The following is a 22716-nucleotide window of genomic DNA, read 5'->3' as shown; positions in this document are numbered from 1 at the left end:
GATACGGAGCTAGATTTTGTCGCTGTAGTTGGAAAACTCAACTTCTTTCCGGTGAGTTTGGGTTCGACTATTGAAATTCTGCGTAGATTTAGCTGGCGTTACTCTGCTTGACATTCTCTCAACCAATTCCACATTTCTGTCTGTTCTGCATACCTGCGTTCTGCCATATTCTATTTCTTCCCTTGGAAGAACTCCTGTTGGCTGCGGCTTCTCTGGGGATGAAGGCAAACATGGGCGTTTTGCAGTATTCCCGGGAGATCTAACTTCAAATTCTGGCAGCAATATCGTGGCTCTTGAATCGGGTATCCAAAGCCCTGGGCAAGCCGATTATGGAGCCTTGCCTCGACCAAAAAAAAAGAGGCTAAATTTCTGATTCCGTGACTCATTGTTCTTCTTCGCCGTTGTCTTATGGTTCCCTTGACCTCTTGTGCATGCACCCTGATGAACGCCCCAGTAACGAATTCCACTTCTCCCATGGCACGAGCAAGATAAGATATTCATCGTTCTGGTGGTAATCAAGAGGCATTACGGACTCGGTATGACCAGAAAGGAAGACGTAACTAAGCATTTTGAATTGGTAGTGATTCGCACAGAAGGATGCGATAGGCAACCTTAGTTTCTCGAATTAATTGGTCGTTCCTTATGTCGTCCTGATTGATTGTTTCCTTTACACTAAAACTTCAAACTAATCCGTATCTGTGCGCTCTCCTACTAATATTATTTTCTCGTACGTGCAATACCTCTCAACATTTGACCGTCGACAAACAGAGATGGAGCGATTATCATAATGCAAGCCTGTCGGTGTTGGCATAAGCTCTGTTTTCACTCCATGTTCGCCTCAAAACAACCTCCCAATTGGTGACACTATTGAGGGCACATACGTAGGTTCCTCTCTGAAATGTGGTAGCATGAATGGTCCTTCTGACGAGTAGCAATTTTATTCTTGTGGTTAGCATCATACGGGTGGCGTCCAGTGTTTGAAATTGTCCCCACAATACCACCTGCTCTCAGAAAACTACAGAAGAAGAAAAAGATGATGAATCGCGAGATGCGGCCTCTGTAGCGTCCCCACGGTGGACCGTCTCTATGGTATCATGCTGACTATGAATGATAAGGGGTGGGCTTTCATATGCCGGACACCATGCGTGATTGTGTGCACCCTGTAATTGTCGTCACCCGGGCCAAAGGCACCAGACGACCCCTCATTGCTGAAGCTTGATCCATGACACACCGCCCGATCCATCGTGTCCGAAGCTGGATGTCATACAGTTGCTACTTTTCTTCAACTTCACTACGGTTCACTGATCCGATAGGGAATGCTGGTTCAAATCTTGTTTAGTGTGAGTTGTAGCCGAGCAATAAACAATTCATCCAAGGTCTTGCGAGCAGTCTCGTCGTAGGCGGTTTGTATCTTTTGGAAGAGGGCAACCACGTTGGGGTCAAAGGAACACAAGCGGTTTGGTGTTGAAGCACTGTTGCTGTGGGTGAATTGCGACTACCCGAAAAACTACTCTCTTCTTTGGGGTAGAATTCGGATGTGAAGGTTTGGCAAATCGGGGATTCCAATGCGAGTTTTGGACTGGTGCGGTGACCATATATGAAACGATGCTTATATATATATGATTGGCGTACAACTGTTGACTGGTGGACACTTGGGATCTTTTTATACGAGCTGCTTTATGGGACGACACCGTTCAAGGGGGCAAGCAATCGAGAAACGTTAGAGAACGTTGTTGGGCAGCCATTAAAGTTCCCAAATTCTCTGACTCGCAAACTGGGCTCTTATTAGCAGCACCACACCTCCTTAAATTCCAAAACTTGTTGATATGAAATTCTTAACGAACAAAGTCAGTCCTCCCAATGCTGGTGCTAATAAAAGATTCAGAGGTTTGTTGGAATTTGTAGTTGCAACTGTGTTAACTTGTGCCCTCTGGCTTCCAGTTCTTCATCATATATTCTTCGCACACTTTTCCCTCGCGTGTATGATTCAGATGTTTTGATTCGCTCAAGGCCAGTTTTAGAGCTATTAGTGGACTCTGCAATTGATCCAACATTAAAGTATCTATCTATTCTCTCCACAAGGAGTAAAAACTGTTCGATTTCAGTATGTTAGTCCAGCGTTGAATTTTTTTTAAAAGTCATGAATCTATTATGGTGTGAGTTGTGCGATAAACAATTTTTATAAGTGTGCTCCTCATTAAAGCCTGTGTGCCCTCACCTATTGTCAAACTCATTATGCATTAAATTGTATACACTCTCTATGAAGACCATGGTCGTATCTTGTGCTAGGACTATTTATGCATTGTTTTTTCTCTGCTAGATAAGAGGGACACATTGTTTCCAGCATAGCATTAAGCGCTGTCAGCAAGTTTATAAAGATCATTTTTGTCTTCCAAAAATAAAAAATAATTTTTTTTTTGGAGCAAATCCCAGGAGCCTGCATAACAGCTATTTGCAGAAAATCATTTGTTATCATGCAAATTTGGTATCTCAAATATTGAAGTGGACTATTGTTTTCTTTGAAGAAAGTGGCAAGATCAGAGAATACTGATTCGTACCCCAGTCAAGGCATATGAGCATTCAAGTAAGGAGTATTTGAAGGATCCAAGAAAGTTTGCAGTTGCTGCTGCCCCAGTTGTGGAACTGTATTTAAAACTCATTATAGTTTTTGTTCCTTGATTCAATTGTTGCACATTTACAAAGGATTTTTCTGTGTCTTTGTACTGTGAGTGGGTGTTACTTTTACTCATTGGGTCATAGTTGTAATCAGTCTTTTAAAGGGGTGTAATTTTGACAATGAAGAATATGCCTTGAATTACTGAAGTATTAGAGTTCATGAAAACTCTTATACAATCCACTGTTGATGACACATTACAAATCAGCAAAGGCTCTCTATCAAAAATTCAGACATGTCTACAATATGCACAAGAAAAGATTGATTTTTTGCAACTTGAATCTCAGCTACAACAAGAAGAATTACAGCAGTGGAGTCATCATTCTGAATCTGTTTCTGTTCAGAACTTTGAGACAACCACCCATCAGCAGCAAGTCAATAATGTTACAGTTCATTCAAATAAAGCAGCAATTGTACATGCAGATGCAGAAACTCAGTCTGCTCTTCCCAAGCCCATCATCAGACCTTGGGAATAGCTTGTCCACAACAAGCACAGAACTGGTCTTGGATATGACAAGGACTTGTCCTTTCATATTCCAAACTACTCAAAGCCCATTCAGTTTCAGAGTGTTGGATTCATTAATGACAGTTCACCTGCTCCTCATGACAGTCCAGCTTCAGTTGTTCCAGACTCTGCCCCTCTTCCACAGCAACAACAACAACAACACATTGTGAAATGCCAACACTGTGACCGAGTTGGCCATTTGAAAGATCACTGTTTTGATCTTCATCCATGTAAGCACTGTCATAAGACCACCCATTCTTCACACAGATGATTCAGAAATAAACATCCTGCAAGAACAAAGATTCATCTTGGATGGATCGCTTCTTGGCAATGGGCATCAACAGCCAAGAAGATATTCCAAACACATGTCAGAACTTGTTCCAGAGTATTGAACAGTCTTGCAGTTGAGTTTTCTCCATCCTCTGACCTTGTATCTGACAGGGGGGGAAATGATTGTCATCTACAAGCTTCAAAGTCACATCAAGTGAGCCTGAGCCACAACCTGCCACAACAGTTTCAGAGTTGTAGCCAGAGACAAAGATGCTCGTGAACATGCCTTCAGTTGGCAATCTGGGACACTTCCTCTAGCAGAAGACTTCAGCTTCTTGCCAGTTTTGGAAGAATTCCAGGAACAAAATTGAGAACACTTCCTCTAGCAGAAGACACCAGCTTCTTGCCAGTTTTGGAAGAGTTCTAGGAATTGCACTAAGCATTCCAGAGTTGTTGGTTATCCTTAAACCATCATAGGTTGAGACTTCCCTTTTCAGGTTGAAGTTTTACCTTTTATGCGGGGTGAGACCTCCCTTTTATGGTTGAAGGTTTCCCTCTTTAAAAAAATAGGATCACTTCCTCTAGCAGAAAACTTCAGTTTCTTGCCAGTTTTGGAAGAGTTCCGGGAACTGCACTAAGCGTTCCAGTGTTGGTGGTCATCCTTAAACCACTGCCCTTTATACCAACATTTCATAGAGCACATTCAGCCTAGTGCTACCATGCATTTTTTTGCACATTTTGTATTACAGCTCTCTTCTTGGACTCATACATAACCCTTCGGATTAAGGGGGGGAATGTTGGACACCTAATCCTTAATGGGTTAGTGTGGAAGCCGAATGGACAAAAGGAGTCCGAGAGACCTTGGTATGTGAGACCGAATGGTCAAACTATGTACTATAAATGTATATCATTTGTCAATAAAAAATTGTACTGCATGTTTTATCTTTCATATTTTCTCTTGCTGCCCATGTGTGTTTAACATTCTCGTTCCTTTTAGACATGAGGTTTTACTAAGTATGTCGTACTTATGATCAATGGAGCTCACCTTTATGTTGATTAGTCTTCCTTTATTCTCGAATAAATTCCCCAACCTTGTTGATTCTGTGAGACACACTATTTCAATTTGTAATCTATTATGTAATTTTGTCTGGGCTAAGGATAAAGTATCCTCATCTACTTCCTCTTTTAAACCGAAGATTATAAGGTTCAAGGCCCTTTTGTTACGTTCGTGGTCTAATTCTATTAATTTTTTCATTTCATCTTTAATTGGTTTGATATCTAACTTATCTACCACATTATTTAGGGTGAGGTGGCTATTAACTTTTTCTTCCAGTTCTTTAATCATGTCTTTCATTTTAAAACTCTCTAAAGTATCAACATCTCCTTGCTGGGGTGGTTGGTTAGTATCTAGGTTTTGTTTTTCTATAACCTGCAATCTAGTCTCCATTGCCTCCATTTTATTCTCCAGCAGTTCTATTTTATTTTCTATTTGTTTTTGGATCGTGTCTTCAAGAGATGCAAATTTACGTTCCAGCATGGCTTCTAACTCTTTTTGTAGCTTGGCTTCTCTTTCTTCTCTACGTTTCTCTAAAGACTCTATATACTCATAAAGGCCTTGTAGAGTAACTGTGCTAGGTCTGCCCTTGGTAATCTTTGGTAACTGTGGTGAAATATTCATACTTGAAATTATATGAGCAAATATGTATTAGAAAAAGAAAAAGATAAGGAATGTGTGCACCTGATATTAGCAAACCTGATTGTAGATCGCCCGTGCCCACCGCAGCCCGCAGACCACAGAATATATGCGAAGAATATATAGAGTATGTTTTTAACTCTTTCACCGAAGAATATATGCGAAGAATATATAAAGTACGTGTTTAACTCTTTCACCGAGCCTCAGAACTCTTTTACCGAAGTATATATAGAATGTGTGTTTAACTCTTTCACCGAGCCTCAAAACTCTTTCACCGAAGAATAGATGTGAAGAATATATAGAGTACGTTTTTAACTCTTTCATCAAGCCTTAGAACTCTTCCACTGAAGAATATATGCGAAGAATATATAAAGTACGTTTTTAACTCTTTCATGGAGCCTTAGAACTCTTCCACCGAAGAATATATGCGAAGAATATATAAAGTACGTGTTTAACTCTTTCACCAAGCCTCAGAACTCTTTCATCGAAGTATATATAGAGTACGTGTTTAACTCTTTCACCGATCCTCAGAACTCTTTCACTGAAGAATATATAGAGTATGTTTTTAACTCCTTCACCAAGCCTCAGAATTCTTTCACCAAAGAATATATGCGAAGAATATATAAAGTACGTGTTTAACTCTTTCACCGAGCCTCAGAACTCTTTCACCGAAGTATATATAGAGTACGTGTTTAACTCTTTCACCGAGCCTCAGAACTCTTTCACCGAAGAATATATGCAAAGAATATATAGAGTACATTTTTAACTCTGTCACCGAGCCTCAAAACTCTTTCACAAGTTAAGTGTGTGTATGATTGGTTTGCCACTAGCGTAGATCCGGCTTACTTCGGATCTATCAAGAGTTGAGAGGGATCAAACTTCTCGAGGTGCAAACCTTTGGCTCTTTTATATAGAAAAGTAAGACTCAAGTAGAGATTGCATCCATTAACATGACTCTTTTTTATTGCAAGGACTGGAGTGGTTCCAAGGTCTGCAGGTTAGAAAGTTTTTCCCCTTTAGTGTGGCATTGCGCACCCCATAAGGTGACATTGATGATGTACCTTGACATGTAGCACAAGGACATAATTTACTTCCACATTCCCATCTCCTCCTTTTGGTATTCCTTTACACCTCTCGATGCAATTGCTAGTGTGTATATATATATATATATATATATATATATATATATATATATATATAAGGTACCCACTCTCTACTAGAAAAGTACCAAATTAATGACTATTTCCACAAAGAGATAATTTACTTCCACATTCCCATTTCCTCCTTTTGGCATTCTTTTGCACCTCTCAATACAATTGCTAATATATATATATATATATATAACAACCAATATATAAATAATCCACTGTCTACTACAAAAATACCAAATTAATAACTATTTCTATACAAACACGCAAAATAAATATCTATATAGAAAGAATCTAGTCTTTACTATTAAATATATACAGTCTTATCAAATTTAATGAGGAAGAAAACAACTCTTTTTATCAAATTTAATGGGAAAAAAACCAGACTTTTCTAACGCGAGAAGAAGTTTCCACTCACTTTTATATTTATAATAAATGAATATTTTTATTTAAAATAAAAAAATGAAATAAATTTGATAACCATTTATATTTTAAATAAAGCGTCATTTAGCAAAGAAACTTATTAAACTTATTACTTTAATTTATTGAAGGATATCTATCCTACTCGCAGGGAATATATTTTCTTAATCATTAGATCTATTTCAAAATATTATCTGAATACATAACTTAAAAAGTTAAGTATAAAATCATCTAACTCCAACCCTGTCAAAATTAGATACTTCCCTCTTTATCGTAAGCATATTTAGATACACATTTTTAACCTATATATGAAAACAGTGTTTAACGTTCGAAGTCCGAAGTCACTTGATACGATTAATGTGTTTCGGGAACACGATCCAACAGTATTTGATTCTGAAAAATTTTCCAAATCTCCGTGAAAAGTGTGGTGAGAAAAGAACCACTTATATTAAAATAATTTAAGTGTTTACCATCTCCATTAGGTATATATTTCATATTTCAGTAACATAAGCAGAAAAAGCAACATCGAGAGAGAAGAAGTCTAAATCAGATTGTCTTTCTCCTTTGAAAATGTCCAGAAGTCTAAATCAGATTGTCGAAAAGAAAAAGAAAAAGAAATAAAGCCAATACTTTCTCCATTGGAAATTTCCTCACGTAAATGTCTCCAGTTCAACTCCAATTCTTTTTTAGAGAGTGTAATTTCTATTCTGATAAGGATCACCATACCACCCACCATGGCATAGCTCTGTACCAGTGAATTGATACATCGTGACTAAGTTTTCTATTCTGATAAGGATCATCATACCAGTGAATTGATACATCGTGACTAAGTTACGTACAATTCCATATCGTATTCTTCATTTTTAGATGTGATTGAAGACCACGATTCCCGTAATTCACAAGAAAAGAGAAGGAACGCAATTGCAATTGCAAAGACTTTGAGAGTTGAGTGGGGGCAGAGGGGCGTTGTTTGTTTGCATAAAGTCTAACACCCTGTCAAGCCTGTGAGTTGTTCACCACGACCCAGGCATAACTCTGTACCAGCAGATTTGTTACATTCCTTCTCTTTTCTCATGTGTATTACGAGAATGGTGCGTGGTGGTCTTGCACGAGATGGGAAAATTATGGAAGAATCTTTATGGGTGGCCTTCAATCACATCTAAATATGACGAGATTAAGTCCGTAGAATTGGACGAGCGAGTGGGTGGGGCGCAGAGATGAGAAGAAGGCGTGGGGAAATTGCTGAATAACTTTATGGGAACTTAGTCGCGATATATCAATTTATTCGTACAGAGTTATCCCATGGTGGGCGGTGGTCTTTTACCACAGAAAATATTTCCCATGTTAGTCTCACAGTGTTATCCCATGGTGGGTGGTGGTCTTTACCACAAAGAAAAATTTGCCATGTCAGTCTCACAGACTCTGAGCACGGACTCAATTCTCAAAGTCCTTGTTGTTAATCGCTCCCTCTTTCGTTTTCCCCCATCTATTTTCTCAATCCAACTCCAACCCTGTATAAATATGCTACCAAAAATTCCTTGAAACCATCGGCTATACTTCCCTCTTTTCACATTGGCTGACGGCTCTGCCCATCTGAACGATGACTGTATTGACAGTGACAAGTACGATTTTCTACATTCCACACCTGGTCAAGGTCTGAGTCTTCTCCACGTTTTTCCTGGGTAGGTTGCTTCTGGACTTCTTCCCCTCTGAAACAACCTGCATACATTTCAGTGCTTAAATCCATAGCCAATGTGAAGCAAAACAAAGCAAGCAGCAGTAACAGACCATGGCAGAAGAATCATCAACGCCACTGTAAGGATAAGCTTGGCATCTTTCTCTTTTCCTGAAATTTTTATGATATAGTTGTTTTCTTTACATTTTGATAAAGACATTTTTGTGTTCATGTTTGAAGGGAGTCAGGCAAAGCATTAAGCATTAGCCTTTAGCAGGGATTTTTGAGGAGATGAAGATTGGATGTTTTAAGGAAGTTTACGGTGTCTGTGGGGGGAATTTGGACTTCTGTGGTGGGTAAAATTTTAGTATTTTTTGAGACTGGTCTTTGTCCTTGGGGATGGCTCTTCCTTGCATTCCAGACTCTGGGTCTGTGATGATAGCTTCTCACCATTCATTTCCCTGCTAATGCTCAGTAGTGTTTTCTGCCTATGACAGCCGTGGGTTCTGGTCTTCCTTAGGTGGAGGCAGAGGAGGCCAGGGGTGGTTTTAGTAATGGGAGTTTGATTTAGTCCAGTAAAGGCAGATCCAATAATTTGGTCTTTGACCTGTTATTCCTGAGGTGCAGGCAGAGGAGGCCAGGGGTGGTTTTAGTAATGGGAGTTTGATTTAGTCCAGTAAAGGCAGATCCAATGATTTGGTCTTTGATGTGCAGTTTTTAGCAAGCTAAGTGATTTTAGGGTGCTAGACACCTCAATTATTCCATTTAGAAGCTCTGTGTCTGTATGTGTAATCTTCTGCAGTGTTTTTGCATTGTTGCTCTTCTTATCTTCATCTCAGGTAATGAATGCATTATTGTATATTTGGTCATCTCCTTCATTGTCTCCTGATCTACAAAAATGTGTAAAACTGGCATATAACGCACACAATTCTGATTTGAGAGGCTTTCAGACCCGACTTGTCCGTTGTCCATATCCCCTGACTCACAGAACTTTTCAATTTTTTTGCACTCAATTCTAGAGGAATCCATACTCGCTTGCCCAGACGGTACCAATTTACGGATGTGTTCTTGCAGGTTCACTGTGGGTCACGAGAATGCAGCTTTTCTTGCTTCATGCGAAATACTGTCGAAGGCTTGGGAAGAGTTACAACTTGCAAAAGATTCAGAGAGTTTTAGTGTGAAGGAGCAGGAAGACTTTGTATATGTTGCCTTCCCTTCCTTTCATAAAATAGAAAGTTTCACCGTCAAAGGGAACAAATATGGGGAGGGCAATATACAAACTAACAACAAGGTATTCTCGGATTCCCTCAAGGGTAATGATGACAAACCAGCACTGGTCCATCAAGGAGCTCTTAAGCTGTTCCTGGATATTATGGAGAAAACAGATTTCCAAGCACAGGTAAATTGATTTTTCTAGATACAACTGTCTGGACAAAGTGCCCTTAATTTCACAAAAAGAGGGTTTACTTGTTCACTCATTATAGATGAAATTATAGAAATTCAAAGAGAAAAGTAACATTGTGCTGATGTATTCCATGATCTATCAGTTGCAGATTTATATGGACTCCGAACAAAGGAAACTCAAGCCCATTATATTTGTGGGGCATTCCTTAGGAGGGGCAGTTGCAACCTTGGCTACATTATGGGTACTGGAAAAGAGGCTAAGGCAAAGTTCTCCATTTTGTATCACTTTTGGTTGCCCTTTAGTGGGAAATGAAGGACTTGGTGAAGCAGTTGGTCGTGAGAATTGGGGAGGCAACTTTTTGCATGTGATTTCCCAGCATGATATTGTTCCTCGGATGCTCCTTGCACCGGTTGAATCCATTGCTGAGCCTTTGACTGCTATCTTGCCGTATTGGCATGGCAAAGTCGCTGTTGTTTCTATTGAAGATGCTTGTAGGACTCTTCTTATAAGTGTCTTGCAGTATACTTCTACAGTTGATTCAAGGGGATCAGATGGGGTTATAAAGAGAAGCCCATACAAACCTTTTGGTACTTGTATGTTTTGCTCAAAACATGGAGCAGCTTGTATTGAGAATTCTGAGACCGTTTTGATGATGCTTCATTTAACAATGCCGAGGCATGAAAATCTTTCTGATATTATTGTACGGGGCTGTTTTTCAGAGCATATAGGATATGGTTCTGTTTTGGAACATGTCATAGACAACTCCATAAGTGGTAAAAGATCTGCCAATTCTGATTCCAAATCCTCTTACGAGATGGGAATCTCAGTGGCTTCAGAAGCTATTGGTTTTGAACCTCAGGTAATAACAAAAATTCCTTTTTGATTAACATTTGAAAGAAAAGAAAAAAATGTAATGTGTTTTTTTATATCAGTAAATATGTCTAAAATGTATGAGAAGTATAAAAGTACAACTAGAATATCTAGAATGGCCTTACTGGTTATGAACATGTGTTTGGTCATAAGAAGTCATACTTTAAATCAAAAAAGGTTTAAATCCTAGTCAAGTGAGTGCAAAGATGTATACGATGATATTATTGGGCCTCATTTGATATACTTATGCCACAAATTCACACAAAGGGATCCCCCACCATGGCTGTAGAGTATCTCCCTTCTCGAGATGGAACAACACTCTTAGGCTGGCCTTTTCAGCTTTCTTCATGCTAGTTTATTACTGTATAAGATCTGATATAAGATTTTACTAGTTTATTACTGTATAAGATCTGATATAAGATTTTACTGTAGCGTTGGATTGATCTTTCCTGCTGCTCTTTTGAATTTTATTTTCAGGCACAGTAATACTTGTTTGAAATGATTGTGCAGAATCATGATGCACAGCTTGCCCTACGAAAAGCTGGAGAAACTGAAAAGAGGTATAACAGAAATGTTCATAGGCTAGCTATTGAGTTAAGCCTGAACCAAAGTCTTATGGCAGAGATTGAATGGTATAAAGAGCGTTGTGAGAAGGACGGTGGCATCAGAAATAATATCCGCATCGGATATTATGATACCTTCAAGGACCATGATGTTGATGCGTTTAGGATAAAGCTCGGGGCATTTTGGGATGGCGTTATTGAAGCATGGGAGGGTAACGAATTGCCAAGTGATTTCCAATCCCAAAATAAGTGGATAAATGCTGGCAATACGTATAGAAAACTGGTAGAGCCTTTGGATATTGCATCTTATTATCGCACAAACAGCAATGGCAACTATCTTTCAGACGGAAGACACAAGCGCCATAAAGTTCTTCAGAAATGGATGGAAGCGAAAGAAAAAGCTCGCGGTTCAAAAGGTCAACGACCCCGCACAAAGATTGCATCCCTCCCCCCGGATTCGTGCCTTTGGGCACATGTAGAAGAGGCTCGGAAAGACCTGAAAAATCTAAAACAAGGCCAACACGAAAGCCTACAAAAGCTTGAAAAGTTTGAAGAGTATGTAACAATGATGGAAAAGAATCGCGGCATTTCTCGATATGTTTTCCTTGAAGGAAGCAGCTTCAATATGTGGTGGAAGGAATGGGAAGAGTTTATGACGAATCAATCCCCTGGTTGGAGATCTCCTTTATGTCAGATAATAGAAGCGTGGGGGCTTGTTTGAATGGAAAAGCGGTTTAGAACGTGATCTTCTCCTGAATGGAGCTCTCCTTCAGGTCAAATAATGGGAAAGTTTCAAAGTTGTAGGTTATCTGAATGAAAGAAAACATGATCTTCTGATTAGGTTGCTTGTATTGTTTTCGAGATTCAAGGAAGAGGGTCTTCTGCTAATTAGATTGCTTGTTTTGCTTTAGATATGCAATTTCTGTTTCTACCTCCAACTAAAAGACATTTTCCAATGAGGTTGCTTCTTCTCTCGAGAAGAGGAGCTTCTCCCAATAGCATTATTTTTGAATAACTATAATATTTTGATTTTTATGTATATTTTGCTTCTCACTTCTCAAGAAGAATTGAACTTTTTCCTATGTAACAATCCTGATGTTTCATAAATGTATGTGCGTGCTCATGTTTGAGTAAAAACACTCTGGCCATTGGATATACTTATACTTACAATATAAAGTGTGTTTATATATATATATATATATATATATATTGATGTTGAAAAGATTATTTTTGAATAACTGTAATATTTTGATTTGTATGTGTATTTTGCTTCTCACTTCCCAAGAAGAATTGAACTTTTTCCTCCGTAACAATCTTGATGTTTCATAAATTTGCGTCTACATGTTTGAGTAAAAGCACTCTGGCCATTGGATACACTTATAGTTACAATATAAAGTGTGTTTATATATATATATATATTGATGTTGAAAAGATGAGATAGTTGAACATAGAAGATTGTTCGTCAATAAATTATTGTTAATTTTTTATCAAATTAATAGTTCTTTATAATAGAAGACAATGTGAGCATAGGTATTTTTGTTCGGTATATCTGAAGTTGAGATTTTCGGAGAAATCATAGAATATTATATCAACAAATTATTTTTTAGTTTTAGTTAATAAGTATATTTATTTTGGAACAGATTTACATAATGTTAAATTAATTGTAAATAATGATTAAATAGATGGTAGGGATTTAATTTCCACAAAATATTCTTAGTAGTATACACAAATCAAAGTTGAGATTTATCTTCAATGTAGTTATGTTTTTTTTTAATCAATGTACTTAAATTGGTTAATTAAAAAATGTCATATATTAACAAGTCTCATATGAAATGAATTGTGGTTTTTTGGGCATGTGGTAATAATAAGCCATGGTATTTTAAAAATTAAGAACATCCACGATAAAGCACGTTAAATATGCATGGTTAAGAATCTTGTTCCAAGATTGTTTTGTTTTATGTTTTTTTGTTAGTGACAAGGGAAATGGCAATTGGTTGGTATTGGGATCGGTTGGTTTCATACTCTCCTTACACAAGGTCCACTTCTACTCGACCACTATAACCCTTAGGTCCCTACATATGCCTCTTTTGCAAACACATGTAATTCAAGAGGATTTGAACTTCAAACCTCCTAGTGCATAACACTTCATTTTCATGGCCATAACTATTCTTTGAGTGCTTTCCATGTTTTTTTAAATGTACATATAACTTATATTTCTTTTTAATAATAATAATAATAACAAAAGCCATATGATGGCAATATCACTGTCTTTGCTTTTTGGACATTGCCACCAAGTGACTTTTGTTTTATATATATATATATATATATATATATATATATATATATATATTTTAAAAATTGTATATATATTATAATTATATTTTAATAATAACTTGTATAGGTACAATAGATTTTTTATGATTTTATATTCATCCAGATCTAATTCTGTGTGGAGGGTGTTTTATTCACTATTTTATTAAACAATATTAATTATATTATTAAAAGGTTCTTCAATATGTAAAGTTTAAATTAATCTATAAAATAAGTTGAGTTGATATGGTAAACACTCAATTAATGGAAAAAATAAAATTACATAACAATTTACAGTCGCCCTTCTAAAAGTGTTCACTAAACATAAACAATTGGATTCATAAATAAAAATATCTAACGATATCTAACCGGAGTGAAATGTAACAGACAAAAGAAGCCATTGGACACCATGATATCATAATAAGTAACAAATAACAAGGAATATTAAGACACCCCAACACAATCTTATGTCAAAGTGCATCAAATCATGATTTAATATGGCATTCCATGTTAACTTAGGCATTCTAGTGCAACACATCTTAGAATTGTCCTGATGGAATGAAAAGTAGCAACCTGAAAAATTCAGTATCTACAAACAGAAGAAAAGGTATCAGTGAAAATAAGATGAAGTCTTGAAGGTACCAATATAAAGAAAAAAGGACAAGAGCAAGATGGTAGGATGCAGAGATAGTTATATATTAGTTATCCAAAACAATGAAAAGAAAGAGCACTAATCTAGGTCCATATTGGTGGTCACCCGCCTATTCTACTTGGACCCTCACCATTGTTTCTTTCAGTTTTTCAGTTTCCTTAATTGTAGCACAATTTACTATTTTTGGCAGTTTTTCAAGAACTGAACTTCCGGAGCCGTTTTGACCATGGACATTTTTAGGAGCTAATATTCTCAGGTGGGCTAATTTTCAATGATTTTTCTAAAAAAAGATTCGTCAATTTCCATTTTTTATAAAAATGATTCGCCCAAAATTTGCAATATAAAATTATTTTACCATAAAAATCGCCAACATTATATATAGAGCATATTAAAATCATTATAAATCTCAGTATTTTTACAAATACATTAATTAACATTTTATAGTTTTCATATTAAAGACTAGTGAGATTCGCCAATGTTTTTAAACTTCAAAATAATTTTTCATCCTTAAAATTTTCCCTGGTCTTGAAACATGCATATCAATAAAAGCAACAAAAATGCATTGTCAATCATGAATTTTATCCCGAACTAAAGTTGAAATTCATCAATACACAACCTATAAAAGTAGTCAAGCTCAAATCACTCAATCTATTCTAGTATTTTAATTTCCACCCTAAACACAACTTCAAAAGACATTTGTTGCTTTTTTCTTAACATAATCATCTCCATCAAAGATTTTTGGTATCGACAATCAACCACACTAACTTTGTACATTGAGCTATCAAAATGATTGCCTCCAATAGTCAACAGTTCCAATGCTTTCTTTTCTTTACAAGTATTGATGAAATGTTTAAAAGGTTAAGGTTCTAGCTACGTGAGCATTAAGGCAATGTTGGAGACCAAACAAATTCACAAGTAGCCCACCTACATTAAGACAATAAATGTTAGCCTTAGTTACTAGCTATTAGGTTACATAAAGCTCCCACAACAAGAAAATAAGATACAAGATTTTATTTCTACAAGATCTTTCCTTTTCCAAGGTGAGGATTCAATTACAAACTATCTTGAGTTGCTTTTCTGCCTGCAAAGATCCACTTATTACCTGCAACTCATCCAATTGCTTTGTAGAGAAAAGCAACCAACTAGAGTGCAGATTTGATTAGATTCAATGAATTTCACTTTGTCATTTGTGTTATTACTTGCCAATGTCACCTGAAAAACAATAAAATCAACTAAAAGCTAATGCAAATCACAAACTTCCTCACATATGTGTAACACCCTAAAATCAATGATTTCTATTCACAGCATTTCCAACCATATGAAAAAATTTGTTGATAGAGCGACATTGCAACAAACAAGCATGATTATCAACCTACCTAAAAAGCTAATGACTTGTTCAGAAGGAAATCAAGTATGGTAAACTTGAGCATAATTTGGTGCAAGGCGGTAATCAAACTAAACACATTACAAGAAAGATATGCACACCTCAAAGGGGCAAAAGCGAAGATAATGAAAGAGCCAGAGTTTTCTTTTTTTGCTACAAATAAATCTGACGGGTAGGGTAAACCAACAATGTGGGTCATAACTCATAAAAACAAAATTTAATTGATATATAATACTAGATACAAACAACATACAACATAAGGCTAATGGAATATGAATCAAATTAGAAACCTTCCACATCCTGCTCTCAGCTATTGTGAAAAATCAAAGAAACTGTGAAACAATGGCAAAACCTTAATGACCCAAGAATATTCTACATTGTTTCAATGAGTAGTTTCCAATTATTCTAGCATCATCTCATGCATAGAACATTTCGTATAACAAAGCTACTAATTCTGCCCTAGAAACCTTACAAAACACAAAAAAAATAGGAGCACCTTTTCAGTTGAAACAAAGTACATAATGAACATGATGAAAATAGAAATCACTTAGCATGAACATAGGATGCCTAAGTCTAAAATTAATCTATGTAAGAATCCCACACCTTGTTTCTAAATACAATCTGGATTATCAACTCAACTGTGCTCTAAAAAGTGGTGCTATAAAATAAAGCACTGAATGCAATATGAAATGGTAGCATAAGAAACAAGAAGAAATACATCATGCTGGCTTATATGGAAGCACCACTGTAACCGCAAACAATAAGATTTGCATAGGTACTTGTGCCATGAAATGTCTTTGAACAATTTCAATTAACTATTCCTTTGAAGGGTTGGGAATTGCATCTACCTATTTCACAAGCGTGAATTTCAGTCTTCAGATATCTATGAATCCCAAACCATTATGCAAAGTGGATTTACAAAACATAAGTTGTTTTTAGCATAGACAAAATTTTCAGAATTATGGCTAAGATACCAAAGACCACTCAATTCCCATTATCATCAAATAGTTGTGGCAACTCACAAGATTAAAGTGCTTCCAATATCTCACAAAATCCATTGTTTCCAATTTTCTCAAGTCTACCTTCTACATGATTTGAAAATCAATTACATCTTCAAACAACTTTCAGATTTATTTAGACTAAACATATAAATATAGGGGCAAAATTCAAGACCAAACTTCAGATACAATGACAAAATTGCCTATTTTTAAAAGGAAAAAGTTCAAAATAAATAAAGGAAATTAACACTGTTAAGACTCCGATGTGCTTACCAACATTCCATGTAAAGGTTCCCTTGAACCTGTGGACTGCAATTTTTGCTAATTGATTTAGACATAGATGTCATTGTCTTGTGGGGCCTTTGTTTGGACTTATGTAACTTTGGAAAATCGTCAGAAGCTATTGTGACAAAAATATAAATCATTCATGATCCGAACTTAAACAGAAACGCAACAACTTACAGACATAATCATAAACAAAGAGATGCAGCAGAAAAACACTTCATTTCATTAATAGAAAAATATTGAACTATGCTTACAAACATGATGGAAATAAGATAGCTCGGGCAATGGTAGCTTATCTCTGAGAAGAGTGTGGCAACTACATGCCTCTGAAATGTGTTACAATGAGGCTCAAGGGCATATTTATTATTGGAAAACACGAGAAAACCCTAAACAAACAAAACCATAACCCCAGGAGATGTAACTCCAAGAGTTTCTGGGCCCTGTTGGGGTTAGTTGGGCGGCCAACTTCCCAGGATCGTAACTTGGTCATATTATCTCTATTTGGCGCATACGATACCTTATTAGAAAGGTCTTTTTGAGTACTATAGGTTTTGTTGCAAGCCCTTACCTATGGTTATGGGCTTGCCACGGACCCAAAAAAACGTCGTTTAGGGGGTCAAAACTGCTCCAGAAATTCAGAACCCAAAAAACTGCTAAAAATAGTAAATGCTGAAATGACAAGGAAATAGATGAAACCAACTGGGGGGTCTAGGTGGAATAAGCGAGTGGACACCAATATCCACCTAGATTGTTCCTCTCCCCTAGGAATAAATGGTCCCCATTGCGTGCAGAGCCTCCATGAGGTGAGGAAATTTTTGTTGAACTTGGTCCCCAGTGAACCACTTGCCCTGGTGAAGGAGTTGGTCTACTTTGACAACTCGATATAGTTTTATCCTCTATTAGCGAGTGTTCTTAATTTGTGTGTCCATGATATGATCAGTTGTGGCCTGTTCCATGTAGTCCGGGTTGAGCTCTGTTGGTGTGAGATGTTCTGCAATGTCAGATGTGTCCAATAATGGTGGAAAGTATGGCCAAAGACAATATACATTGAACATTGGGTGCAAACCAAGGAACAATGGGACACTGAGCTTGAAGGCATTATCACCAACGGACTTGGTGATGGTGTATGGCCCATATCAGAGAGGGTGAAGCTTGTGGTGGGGTCAAGCAAGGCGCTCCTTCTACAAATGTAGCCAAACTTTGTCGCCCACCTGGAACTTGTACGACACTTGATGTTGATGATGGCGCTACTTGTACTTAACATTGGCTCTGTCTAATATATCATGGATCTGCTAGGGGATGTGTTGAATGCGCTCAATGAAGTTGTTAGCCCTTTCAACTTCAAACTGAACGGAGCCGAATCTACCTAAGTGACTACAAATGGTATGGCCACATCAATGGGGCATAATGGATGACATCTCAGCCCTACCTGAAAGGGGCTATGGCTTGTTGAACTGTGGAGAGCTCTGTTGGACATAGGGGAGACTTTCATCCCATGTGTGTGGATGCTTCGAGTTGTACATGCACAGAATGTGTAGATCATCCTGTTGACAACCTCAGTTTTGGTATGGAAAGTCGTGGACTTAGTAAGTTTTGTATCCAGCATCGTTTAGAGACTTGAACCAAATGCACTTAAGAATCTGCTATCCCGACCTGAGACAATGTACTGTGGGATCCCAAAGTGTAGCCATACTTGCTCAAAGAAGAGCTTAGCAGTGACCTCTGTTGTGATACTCTTCTTGCAAGCCACCATGATGGCCATCTTAGAGAATTTGTCGACGACCACAAAAATGAAATAGTTGCCATGCTTAGTAGAAGGAAGGTCCGACATGTAATCCAAGGAGACAGATTCCCAAGGTCGACGAGGAGTAGGTAGAGGAGTGTACATGCCTTGCTTCTTTATGGTTGGTTTGGAAATGACGTAGGTGATGCAGGATCTAATGTACTTCCCAACATCCTAACGAAGTTTCAGCCAATAAAAATACTTTTGCAATACCGCCACTTTTTTCTCTACTCCGAAATGTCCAACAACCTGACTGTAGTGCACCTCCCAAATTATCTTGGCATGCTCACTTGAAGGAACACAGATGTGTCCCATGTGGCATAACAGTGCATCCTGAAGGTGAAAATTTGGAACTTGCTTCCCTTCCAGGAGTTTCTGGCATATGCTACTGAATTCTGGATCGCTCTTGTAAAGATGCGGCCACCTCGATGTCTCGTGCCCACAGGAGTTGAGCACAGTGGTTAGCACCATGACCGGTGGTCAGTTAAGGCAATCAACAACATTATTGGTGTTGCCCTTCTTATAATTAATGTTCAAATGGAAATGTTGCAAATAGGTGGATCATTTCTGATGGCGATCATTTTGCAACTTCCCTTATGTCTGTATGAACTGTAGAGGTCGATGGTCTGTGTGGATGACCATTTCCTTCCCCAGAATGTAATGCTTCCATTGACGACATACCTACACAATGGAACACATTTCTTTGTCATAAGTGGGGTACTTTCGGATGCCCAAGCTGAGTAAGAACCGCACCAATAACATAGTCAGAGGCATCTGTCTCAATCTCAAATGGTTGTTGCAGGTATGGTAATGTGAGCACTAGTGCATAACAGAGGTGATTCTTCAACTCAGAGAATGCTTATTGTTGGGTTTCCGACCAAAAAAACTTTGCTTTCGCTCCGACCTTGGTGACTTGACTTAAACACCAAGTGATAAGAGAGAACCCCAACACGAACCTACGGTAGAAATTGGCAAGACCCAAAAAGCTACAGACCTCTGTTAGAGTGGTTGGGGTTGGCCAATCCCGAATGACTTGTATCTTAGATGGGTCCACATGTACACCTTTCTCATCAATGATATACTCCAGATATTGAACCTAGGTCAGGCCAAAGGTGCATTTCTCCAAGTTAGCACATAGCTTGTGTTGGCACAGGGTTTGAAGGACCTATTGAATATGGTGGAGGTTCTCTACCCAACTCTAGTTGAAGATCAATATGTCATCTAAATACACCACCATGAATGCATTGGTGAAAGGTCACAAGATGTCGTTCATCAGTATCATGAAGGTTGCAGGGGCGTTCGTTAATCCGAATGGCATGACCAACCATTCGAAAAGGCCCTCCTTAGATTTGAAAGCAGTCTTCCACACATGAAAGGGTTAGATAGGCACTTAGTGATAACCTGAATTTAAGTCAATCTTGCTGAAATATTTGGGCCCCTTGAGCTGGTCCAGAAAGTCATCAATCCGTGGGATTGGGTACCTTCTCTGGAAGTCCAGGACCCGAAAAATTGCTAAAAATAGTAAATGTTGAAATGAACAAGGAAACATATGAAACTGACTGGAGGGACTAGGTGGAATAGGCGGGTAACCACCAATATCGACCTGGATCAACTCATTATACTTTCCACGAAATTATCTCAATAATTTTATGAGATTTAACAATTGAACAGTAAAGGAATTTTGATTCACGTAATTCTAAGCTACTAGAAATAAAATTTCCATAGTTGTTTCTATCGACATCCTCATGTCTAATTGGTGCATCCGCATGGCTAGTTGGTGCTTCTATAACACTTAGAGCATTTCTCTGTAGCTTCAATTGTATACCATCTGTGAGTTCCTGAGAGGAATAATAGGAAGAATTTTATTAAAATGTAGCCCTTCACTGTTTGACATATTGTCCATGATTTTTTGGGGTTAAATGTAATAAAGTATTTTTATGCAATCATAAAACTAGGAAAATCAAGGAAACAAATTTTATCACAATGCGATGAAAATTGATGCAATGCTCCTCGAACATAAGATTTCAAACACCTTCCCATAACTAGTTCCAACAGACATATCAGAGACTAAGTAGTTTGTGACATTAAAAGAGAAAAAAAAAACTCTGGAATCAAAAAACTGAGCAGAATTTGTATTCATAAGTAACTTGGTAGACTCAAACTGTGCATACTTTTTACCTTTAGAATATTTTGATAGATATTACTTGAGCAAAGAATTATCCAACATTCAGCGGGAATTGAGATTGTCATTTATAACAAAAAATTAAAACACTAAGCACCCACTATTCTTACCCAAGGCAAGCAACGAGACACAATTTTGCAGCATAATTTGTTGTGTGCACATGCAGGTTACGACCTTTTCACTGGACACTAAACTATATATGCAAAGTTTAACACTTATTGATAGATAACACTAAGCAAAAATGTCCATGTGAGTTGAATGCTAATGTGAAAAGCTCATAAATTAAATTTAAATTAAATTCAAACTAGTCACTTAAAAGTGTCCATTTACTTGCAAAGACACATGAAAACATTTAAATATTCCATAAAAGCTACTTCAACACGCGAATTTCAAAAGAATTCAAACCCTTACCTATCAACTCTCAAAAGACTCGCTAAAGCAAATTTCCATTAAAAAGACATATAATAGGCCACTTTTACAAGTTCAAGAAAATGTTTCAACACTTCATAAACATTATTGAATGAAGATCACAAATTTTTTCGTTGAATACAATATAAATCTCAAATTTTCACCATTCACTCCACGAAGATCCCAAATGCGTAAAAAAATTAATTAATTTCAGAGTTGCAAATTCAAACCCATCTTTTCAAAAGATTGGAAAAGGAAGGTGAATATTTACTTACAATAAATAAATAAATATTACTAAGATCAAGAAAAATAAATTTAAATCCGCATAAACATACAAATTGGGTTTGAGGTTACAAATTCAAACCCACCCTTATAAAATATGAAAAAGAAAGACATGGATATTCCCTTATAAAGTAATGTATTAATAGTAGGTTTTTCTGGGGAACAGGAAAATGTCTAAACGTTGCATAAACATACTAGAAATATCCAAAGTTTTGGTTTCCTTTCTTAAATATCAAGAAAAATATATAAAAAAAACCACCAAAAAAAACGCTTAAACTCCGGCGTCAAGAAATATATGGACCTCAGCACATGAGATTAAATAATTTTCACATTGAAAGAGAAAACACTAATTTCACATTTCTTAGTTAGCTATTAGGAAAATAAAGAGCTTCCTAGTAAGCTATGCTAGGAGAAGCATCATAATTTCATCTTCCTTTAGAGAATTAAGCAAGAAATGAGAGAATTACCGTCCCCAAAGCCCAACGGCCTTCTTGACAACGCCACAAAGTCTAAAGAGAACATATTTCGTCCTGTTATTTCCGGTAACAAGAACCTTAATATACTTTGGAAGTACAGAAATCTCCTCACCTTCACTATCTTAGCAACAAGGAGACAATCAAGATATGAAACCCTGCTGCTGCTAAGGGTAGACAATTACCTCCTGCATCAACAAATTTATCACATAAATATCTCACATAGAGACTTAATGTGATAATGATGTAAGCACATAACCATCATTGGAGACAAAGAGTAATGGAAATCCATGAAAGGTACAAAGCAGGGATTCAGAAAAAGCAAAAGACTTACACGGTGAAGAAATACATACTTACTGCAAGGCATTGAACAAGGAACCAATGCGAGAAAGCATCAATGATCCACTTGGAGAAATTGCTCACAAACTGAGGCACATGGGCCACAATCTAGAACATAACCAAAGAGAGGTTGATGCAAAATACCACCATTTCCCATGGGGTGTAAATACACTCTTAGAACCATGTTTGAATCCATTCATTTGCAAGGGGCATGCACATTGAAACCGCATCCAATATATTCTCACTAAACATATCCAACCCCTCAAAAGCTGATCGAGGAAGAGAAACTAGCCCTCAGATTCCTTCTTCCCACTAGATGGCGGGGTGGGGTTGCATATTTGTTAAACTTCTACTTCCTCGATTTTCTATAAACGAGGAGAGAATGTTGGGTGTGGAG

The 22716-nt window shown here is 37.3% G+C and overlaps 1 protein-coding gene and 1 pseudogene across 2 annotated transcripts; one reads left to right on the top strand and one right to left on the bottom strand.

Moving 5' to 3' along the window:
* The first annotated feature begins 8046 nt into the window (after window positions 1-8046).
* Window positions 8047-12262, top strand: LOC149243814 (lipase-like PAD4). 2 transcript variants are annotated; one of them, XM_089374631.1, is made up of 4 exons: window positions 8047-8525; window positions 9460-9784; window positions 9939-10649; window positions 11171-12262. In XM_089374631.1, the coding sequence occupies exons 1-4, from the start codon at window positions 8500-8502 to the stop codon at window positions 11942-11944; spliced, it is 1836 nt and encodes a 611-aa protein (XP_089230757.1). In that variant the 5' UTR covers window positions 8047-8499; the 3' UTR covers window positions 11945-12262. The 2 variants fall into 2 exon arrangements, with proteins under 2 accessions (XP_089230757.1, XP_089230756.1); XM_089374630.1 differs by having other exon boundaries at window positions 8053-8525; window positions 9933-10649.
* Window positions 12263-15233: 2971 nt separating this feature from the next.
* On the bottom strand, window positions 15234-22174 carry LOC149243813 (uncharacterized; annotated as a pseudogene).
* Window positions 22175-22716: the final 542 nt, after the last annotated feature.

The sequence above is a fragment of the Pinus tabuliformis genome, chromosome 8, assembly GCF_031772625.1.
Source record: "Pinus tabuliformis cultivar Carrire ecotype Pingquan chromosome 8, CPIR1, whole genome shotgun sequence".
Taxonomy (NCBI): domain Eukaryota; kingdom Viridiplantae; phylum Streptophyta; class Pinopsida; order Pinales; family Pinaceae; genus Pinus; species Pinus tabuliformis.
Note: the sequence above shows the minus strand (reverse complement) of the source record. Positions and strands in the feature narration are given on the sequence as shown.